Raw genomic sequence first — 9592 nt, forward strand, 5'->3', positions numbered from 1 at the left:
TTGAAACTTTTTCTCGCAGACAATAAGATGGAACATTTCAATTTAATTAGACGTGGAAATGCCTGTGTGTCTGATGTTGATTTGAAGCCACTCTGATCCCATGCTAGCTGTACTTGGCATGTGACACGAGACCAAAAGAAATGCTTTTCATTACTGTTATCATTTGTAGTTGATGTTACACAAAGAAACGGTTTTCCTTAACATGATTTACGGTAAACGTGAAGGTAGAGTAGAGTTGATGGAAGTAATCAATAAATTACACTATTTTTGTTGGATAAGTGTCATCTCAATTAGCACAAACTAGCTTCCAAGAACAAGAGCCCCACGGGCCAATGTTCTACTGTTTCCTCTGTGTTTGTAGACTTTTCTACATTATGTTTGAACCGTTCAACTGAGGTGCAAACCTTTCATATTTTATCTGAAAACACGTCTTGCTTGATTGGTGGGAGGAGAGAAAAGATAACCCCCAAATGCTGCAAATGAATCAAGCATGGACGATAGTATGTCTCTGTCAATTGACGTCTATATATAAACTGACACGCTACCAACCACTTGGCTGCAACCTTCTCGGTTCTTACTAACTTCACAATGGATACTGCTCGCAGATCCTCTCCCCTTGTGTTCATAGTTCTGTGTTTTGCTTTATTTCTTCAACTATGTCATTCATCATCCGAACTGAAGGCAAAACCTATCTCTCTTCACTCACCATTCTCAATTGATCACGTTATTTTGTTTGCTACTCCCACCCTTCTTTTCTGTGCTTTTCTCTTGGTTTTGAAATTCATGTGCTTCTTATTCAGGAGAAGAGTGTCTTATTTTTTATATAAATTTGTTCTGAATGCAGAGCTACATTGTCTACACTGGCAATTCCATGAAGGATGAGGATTCTGCGTTGGCTCTTTATTCAAACATACTACTAGAAGTTGCAGACAGGTAATAACATATATCAGAATAAAAACAATTTTAGACCCCACAGATTTTGAATCATACGGTTGGCCGGTTCCGAAACGGTAGCAACCAATCAACTGAGAATTTCAGAGTAATCCCCTTAAACGTTGACGTCCTGATAGATGCACAGATTGAATGCCACAAAAATAAAGTCGCCAAATAATTTATCATGACAAAAATCATTTGTGATAAAGATTCTCTCTCTCTCTCTCTCTCTCTCTCACTCACTCACTCACTCACTATCTCTATTGAGTACATCGAAATCTTGAATAAAGAGGAAAAAGGAAACTGAGAGTTTCATATACTCAGATTTTGACCCGAATTATTTCCTTACCTGGTCAATTTTTAACAAGATTCCAAGAACTGAAGGAAGCTGTATTGCTTTTGTATTGTGTCTCGTGAAACGGAACCCTATATGATCGTATAAAGATTATATTCCTATTTTTGTAATAGCATTAGCACTCTGTCTCACTTATTGGTGACAAATTCAATCAATGCTTTTACTAGAACTGGTAAAATTAAATGTAACTGCGTCATACCATCATCAGTTGGCAGGCCTAGTTTTTCTTAGTAAAGCTTTGTTTGTTAGAAAATAAAAGAATGAGTCTAAAAAGGAAACCACCTATTATTTTTCCTCCTTGTTTTCTGCGTTAAAAGAGGGAAAGTTGAAAAGTAGCTATTTTTGGATAGTTTCATTATTTGAAGAGACTGAGTGAACTAAACAAGCATCATTTATACTCACAATTTCAGCAATGCCGATCCCAAGTCAGTGCAGCAGCACTACAAACGAAGTTTCGGTGGCTTTGTTGCTAAGCTAACGGAAGAGGAAGCCAATAGATTGGCTAGTATGCACAAAAACTACTCTATCTTGTATTCTCTTTAAATCATATTCGTCTTTTCTTCTAGGATTAAAAATTTTCCAACCAAGAATTCTCGAAATGCAGGGCATGAAAGAGTGGTAGCTGTCTTTCCCAATCAAAAGAAGCAACTCCATACAACAAGGTCATGGGATTTTATTGGCTTTCCACTAAACGTAGACAGAGCAAATACTGAGAGTGATGTCATCATTGGAGTGCTTGACTCTGGAATCTGGCCAGAATCTAAGAGCTTCAGTGACGAAGGATTCGGTCCACCACCTAGTAAATGGAAGGGCACTTGCCAAAGTTCTAAAAATTTCACGTGCAACAAGTATGCAGTTAAATTTGTAGTCTGGCCCACATAAACCAGATAACATTCAAAATATTCAGAGGCACACAAATTGTACAATATCATTAACACGTGTTGCTATGTTCTTGTAGTAAAATCATTGGGGCTAAGATTTACAAAGCTGATGGATTCTTTACCGATGACGACCCAAAATCTCCGTTAGACGTAGATGGTCATGGCACTCATACAGCATCGACAGCAGCAGGGAATCCAGTTAGTCAAGCAAGCATGTTAGGCCTTGCTCAGGGAACGGCAAGAGGTGGCGCGATAAAAGCGCGCATTGCTGTGTATAAAGTGTGTTGGTTAGATGAAGGTTGTTCTGATGCAGACATACTTGCTGCATTTGATGATGCAATTGCGGATGGGGTTGACATAATATCAGTTTCTCTTGGAGGTTTCAGTGACGAAAACTACTTTAGAGATGGAATTGGCATCGGAGCATTTCATGCTGTGAGAAAAGGAGTGTTGACAGTAACTTCAGCAGGGAACAATGGTCCAAAATATTCCTCCCTGTCCAATTTTTTGCCTTGGTCAATTACTGTGGCTGCGACTACCATAGACAGAAAGTTTGTTACCAAGGTTGGATTAGGTAACAACATTACCTATGAGGTAAATTACCTACTCTGTCCTAAATCATGTTTCATAGGTTGATAGTGACTTATGCATGTATTATTTACTTTAAACATTGTTACATTACATAGAATTCAGTTTCTTCATTCCATGTTTAGGGTACCTCGATAAATACATTTGACCTCAAGGGAGAGTTGTATCCTATAATCTATGGTGGAGATGCACCAAGCAAAGGCTCCGATTCATCGTCATCAAGGTAACAATTCCTGATATTCGTTAAGATGTATAACATTATGGCCAAACAAACAACTATACAAGTACAAATAATCCCGTGAGTTCCAAACTACATTCTAAAATTAAATAATCTGTTGTTAATGAAATTGTTTCCAAAGTGCAGGTTTTGCTTCAGCGGTTCGTTGGACAAAAAATTAGTGGAGGGTAAAATTGTTCTGTGTGACAGCAGAAGCAAAGCGATAGGCCCTTTCGATGCCGGTTCTGTTGGGGCATTGATACAAGGTCAAAGTTCTAGAGATCTTACTCCTAGTCTTCCATTACCAGGATCTTACCTCGAATTGAAGGATGGTGCCTCTGTACTCGACTACATAAACTCCACGAGGTATCAACCGAAGATGACACTTACTTTAACAAGAGTGTAGAGAGTCATACTTGTCTAATATGGACATTTTTGCAGGACTCCAACTGCAACCATATTTAAGACTGATGTGACAGATGATACAATAGCCCCTGTTGTGGCCTCTTTCTCTTCAAGGGGTCCAAACATTGTTACACCCGAAGTTCTCAAGGTACCTTCATTAGCTTTTCCGATGCCTGACTTAAATTTGTTCGGTTCTAGATCATCATCGTCTATCAATGGTCGTGGTCAATCTCCACATAAAATGTAATCAATTTTTCTTTACATTTTGTAGCCGGATTTAGTGGCTCCTGGAGTAGCCATTTTAGCTAGTTGGTCTCCAGTTTCTCCTCCTTCTGATGTTGAAGGTGACAACAGAACATTAAACTTCAACATCATTTCCGGAACTTCAATGTCTTGTCCACATGTTTCTGGGGCAGCGGCATATGTGAAGTCATTCCACCCAACATGGTCTCCTGCTGCTATTCGTTCAGCTCTAATGACAACAGGTAATACTAGAAATGAAATGAGTGATGACACATAGTATAGGATTTGGAACAATACTTTCAGCTAACTGTTTCCATTGTGCATCTTGCAGCTAAACAACTTAGTCCAAAGATTAACCTTTACGCAGAACTGTCATATGGGGCAGGCCAAATTGATCCTTCGAAGGCTGTGTTCCCTGGTTTAGTATATGATGCTGGTGAAATAGACTATGTAAGGTTCTTATGTGGACAAGGGTATAGTTCAAGGAATTTACAACTCATAACAGGAGACAACAGTAGCTGCTCCGAAGCAAGTTCAGCAAGGGATCTAAACTATCCCTCATTTGCACTTTTTTCCCCAATCTCCAAGTCGAATGGAGTAAGTGGGAGTTTTAACAGGACTGTTACAAATGTTGGGTCATCAACGTCGACGTATAAAGCTAAGGTGATTGGTCCTGCAGGACTAAAAATTGAAGCGAACCCGAGTGTTTTGTCATTCAGTTCTCTTAACCAAAAGCTCTCATTTGTGCTCACCATTGAGGGAACTATAAAGGAACCTGTAGTATCAGCCTCTTTGACTTGGGATGATGGTGAATTCCAAGTGAGGAGCCCCATTGTTGTGTTTAACACAGTATAATGGCCTAGGCTAATTATGCATTAAATAACTAGAAGCCAATGCATAAGGCATTTCCAGGTTTTTCATGTATAATAGTAACAAACACCCAAAATGGCTCATCTCATTTGATTGATTATGTAATAATGAAAGCGTTCTGGTGGCAGTAATTGAATGAGAAATTAAACTTGTTACCTGATAGTATAGTTATCTCAACACTTAATTGTCTTATATACAGAGAAGTTCGATTTTGCCAACATTTCCAAACTTTCTTCCTACGTCTATAATTTTCAAAAATAACTGGAAATTACATTTCTTTTTAATGAATTTTGAAATTCATTTAATGATTTTAAAATTTTTAGAAAATTTTCAACAAAATTTTAAAATTCGTTGAAATTTTTGAAAAATCATTCAATCTTATTTTAAAATCTATTAAAGAAAATTGTTTAACGAATTTCAAAAATGCATTGAAAAAAATAGAGATATAAAACTTTTTGAATTTTAAAAGATAATTTTAGAATTTTAAAAACCTTTGGAGGTGCATATATAAATGGATGGAGGTACAAGGAGAAATGATTTAAAGGAGAAATGCTTTAGAGAAACCAAACTCTCCCTGTTAGTTGTCCACTCAATTTTTAAAGTTTCATTATTTTTTCGAAGAACGTTCTTTTTTCATTTTCTTTAACCACAGTTCTACGCTTTATTGGGCTATGAATAGGCCCAGAATTGATAGACAAATCGGCCTATCCATCTTCAATGAATGTTACTCCCTGCACCTCTCTACTTTTCTTTTTGTAGCTCTACATTCCAAATATATTTTTTTCTTTAACAGATTTCAAAATTCCTTGAAACTTTTAAAAAAAAATTTAACGAACTTTAAAATTCTTTAACAATGTCGAAATTTATTGAAAAAAAATAAAAGATATAGGATTTTTTTTGAAAGAAAAAGTTTTTTTAACAACTTTTTTGAAACACAAGAACAGATTTTGAATTTTTAAAAAAACGTGGAGATGTAAGGAGAAACGTAGGTGGTTTAGGAAGTAACACTCATCTTCAATTTATGTAAGTGATCCAATTTTGTGACCTCAATTTTACATGAGTATTTTTTTTTCAAAAAAATTAAGCCATTAAAATAAAATATTTAATAACAAATATTAATTATTTAAAAATTAACTTTATATGATTATTTTTTTATTTAAACTTATAGAATTGAAGTTACTTTTAAAAAGTTAATTTTTTAAAATTTAAATTTTGAATTATTGTTTAGAAAAATTAAATTTATTTTTATTAATATTTTAATGAGTAATTTGATTTGAACTGTACTTTAAAATTATTTATTTATTTATTGAATTTGTATTTTAAAGATTTAATTTGTATAAACATGTCTAGATATTTGATGATAAAAAAACACGTGGATAAATATCTAATTAATGGAAAACACACTATGGTCTGTCTTTTCTGATTTCTTTACTATAAAGTTTTATTTAGATTTAAGAAGATATTGAATCAATTTGTTTTCTTATCACATTGTGATATCTTTAATTGACTTAAACAAACAAATAAAAAATAACATGTATATATATTATTTACTCCATAGATCTACTCCAAAACGTCCTAACCAAAACTCCGAAGATAGTGTATGATTGAAGATTCTTTCCAATATGAAAAACAAGTGGAAAATGGTGAATCTTTTGTCTGTTATAGACTCTCAGTCATATTTGAAATAAGAAACATCCATTTCATCAAGAAAACCCAACCTACCCCTTCTTTTGGTACTATGTTAATAATAGTTAGTACTCCTGCCATCTTAACCAGTCATTTGAAGTGTTCTCAAGCATTTTCCAGGAATTCAACAGGAGAGAATCCACTAGGAAGAACAGATTCTTTACCCACTTCGTTAATACCAACCTTTTTTTTTCACTCTAAATCTAAAATATAGTACAGTTTTTTTGTTCAAAGAAGAATTTGATTCTCTAGAAATCAATTAATATATTTTTTACATCATGTTATTCATGTAAATATTTATTTATAACCTTTTTTGTCAAAAGAAAACTTGTTTAATTATTTTCAATGGAATTTATTTTAATTATAATTTTCTATTTGTAAAACTTAAATCCCAGACTTTATACTTCAAACAAATTCTATATAATATTTACATCAACAATTAGTGTCGTCGAAATGAGTTGAAACCCGTGAATCAACCTGACCCATCACAGGTTTGAGCCGGGTTGGGTTGGAAAAAAATGTGAAAATTTTGATGCGAGCTAATTTTGACCCGACTCGCTAAGAACCCGGCTCATCCGGGTTCAAGCCGTGGTGAGCTGTGTTAGCTCACCAATGTAACATCCCATAATCTCACACTTGAAAATTCATAATTTATATATTGTAACATTACATTTACGGTAACATCCCCTAATCTCACACTTAAAAATTCATAGTTGATATATATCTATACATGTTTTAAACTCAGATTTTAACTACAAAACTATAACTTGAGTTCTTCTACTTTATTCTTCTATCTTTCTCTTCATGGGCAGTGAGTCAGACGACATTCCTTCATCTGCTCCCGTATAACGAATTATACGATCATCGCACATCCCCAAACACAAACAAGTAGGGTGAGCTAACATGCAACCAATCATTTATAAAACATGCATATTTACTTTGATGCACTAAACAAACCTCATATAATAATTATGTCAGTCACACTTATACCATCATACAACAATCGCATCATAGATACTCATCCATTACTTTGATACACTCAATATACGCTCATTCCATAATTCCCAATAGACACTCATTCCACAATACCCAATAGGCACTTATCCCGACGATATGTTGATGAGCGGTCAACAGGAGGTTACGCACTTGTGATGCTTCTTAGTCCTCAACACTATGTCCAAAACCGGCACATAGACCAGGACCTTCTGCCCTCCATACCATCCACAAGGTTAGTCCTCAACACTATGTCCAAAACCGACACATAGACCAGGACCTCCTGCCCCTCTCACCACATAATTCATCCTTCTCTACTTGAGACTGGATGATTATTAGAGTATCAGGATAACCTCCAACTTCATGACCCTCAACATCAACATATACACATACCATGGCATTACAGAATCTCTCTGCGAGACTCATACCATGCTCACATTCCTCAACTCATATTATACCATTACGAAATCTCCCCATAACACTCATATCATGTTCAGATGCATAAATTCAAATCCAATATAATAAATTACAAGCATCACAGAAATCATACAAAATAAATATATCACAAAATAAATTAACAATACTAAAATATCACCATAAATGGTCACCGGAGAAGAATCAAATGTTTGACGAATCAAACTCACCATAAGCGCCAGTACATATGACTAGTCACAACTTACTGGATTGGACCAGGACTGCTCTATGATCAGGAATGTACCAACTCCAGTTTTTAAGATTCCTCTATCCTACCATCACAATTATAATTCATAATTCCGTATCTACCACAATAACATGAATCCATCAGACATTTTCATTCCAACGAGATATATTGCATAATAATTTAACAGTACTCAATCTGTACAACAAGATTTAAGTTAAAAACATATCGAGTAGACTTCCGGGAAAGAGATGTGTGTCACAATGGACAACTTAAGTACCAACTCACGTATACCAATATTATTATTAATATTATTATTATTATTTTATAACCGACACTGTTACACAATCGTAATGGGTCGGGTCGAGTTATCCGTTTTAAGAGCTCTACCAACAATCACGTAATGACTTTCTCGTATTAATAACCTTGTCTATGTAAGTCTGCAATTAATTTTGGACGTGGAAATTTGGCATTGATAATTATGTTAAACATAAATTAAATTATAACTACATAAATCATTCAAGAATATACATATAATGCATGACATGTTTCTGTCCGATAACGACTTTCTCCACACGTTTCTTTGATTAGTCTACCCCGTTCCTTGGACATAATCCAAAGTTTTGAGGGACAAAATAATATTGCATGGAAAGAATTTCAAGTTCGACTTCGGTAGATATAATGCCAAATTAGACAAAAGAAAAAGACCATTAAATAAGTGCATGCCAACCACAATTGTCATACCCGTAGGTGAGTATTTTATAATATTTTTAGTAATTATAACGTGAGTATTTTTTTTAAACATTATTCTGCTTTTATTTTGAGATGAAATATTATACATTTAACAACTTTAATAAGAAAAAGAACTGTTATAGAATCCACAAGAATCATTTTAGCTCAATTCAACATATCATTTCTGTATCCTTTGTGCTTTCAATTCGCGAATTTAGATTTACACACACAAAAACAAACACACATATATATTAGTATAAAAATCATAGTGTCTGTCCTGTAATATTTAAGTTTCTTTAGAAGAAAAAAAAAGATATTTTAATCGAAGATAATTTTCCTTCAAATAGCAATTAGTAAATTAATGACATTATTTTATAGTGATAGAAGTTAGTGGAGTAAAATCAGTTGGTTTAATTTGGTGGAAAGTGTAAAAAAGGAGGTGTGTGATGAATGGCATCAAGAAAACATTAAATAAATGTAACAATTGAGACTTAGTTATAGATAATTATGATTTGACACTCTTGATTGAATAGGAAAACAACGACCAAAAGGAAGAAAATATGGCGTTGTTTACGGGGCAGTTATCATCTAGAGCAGGCTATATATAAAAAAACAAAAACAATAAATACTAAATAGTTTAAATTATTTAAATTAAGAGAAAAATGAAAGTCTAACTTCTCTCTAATTCTTTTAAAAGATAAACTAAATAATTTAAAATTTAGCACACTTAAGAAGGGGTGCATGTATAAAATTACTTTTAATTTCCACCAGTATTATGAATTAATCCAACTGAATTACGGATTAGAAGTCTCTAATTACTTAATTTCGTTTAGTCCAGTCTAAAATAAGAATTATTTATTTAATATAATTAAACTATTTTAAATTTAAAATAAAATTTTATAAAAATATTTGTATATATTTATGATAGAATAAAACAAATTCATATAAATAAGACAAATTTATCAAATAAATATTAAAAATATTTTTATAATTGATCTACTTATAATAGAATTCAAAATATAATATATTTA

The 9592-nt window shown here is 33.5% G+C and overlaps 1 protein-coding gene across 1 annotated transcript; it reads left to right on the plus strand.

Annotated features, from left to right (window-relative positions):
• Positions 1–441: 441 nt before the first annotated feature.
• LOC124831882 (cucumisin-like) lies at positions 442–4654 on the plus strand. The gene is made up of 10 exons (XM_047305975.2): positions 442–681; positions 845–933; positions 1699–1793; positions 1893–2136; positions 2247–2763; positions 2883–2980; positions 3122–3340; positions 3416–3527; positions 3651–3864; positions 3954–4654. The coding sequence occupies exons 1-10, from the start codon at positions 589–591 to the stop codon at positions 4475–4477; spliced, it is 2205 nt and encodes a 734-aa protein (XP_047161931.2). The 5' UTR covers positions 442–588; the 3' UTR covers positions 4478–4654.
• Positions 4655–9592: the final 4938 nt, after the last annotated feature.

This window comes from Vigna umbellata, chromosome 5 (genome assembly GCF_029865625.1).
Source record: "Vigna umbellata cultivar VRB3 chromosome 5, Vumbellata_1.0, whole genome shotgun sequence".
In the NCBI taxonomy this organism is placed as follows: domain Eukaryota; kingdom Viridiplantae; phylum Streptophyta; class Magnoliopsida; order Fabales; family Fabaceae; genus Vigna; species Vigna umbellata.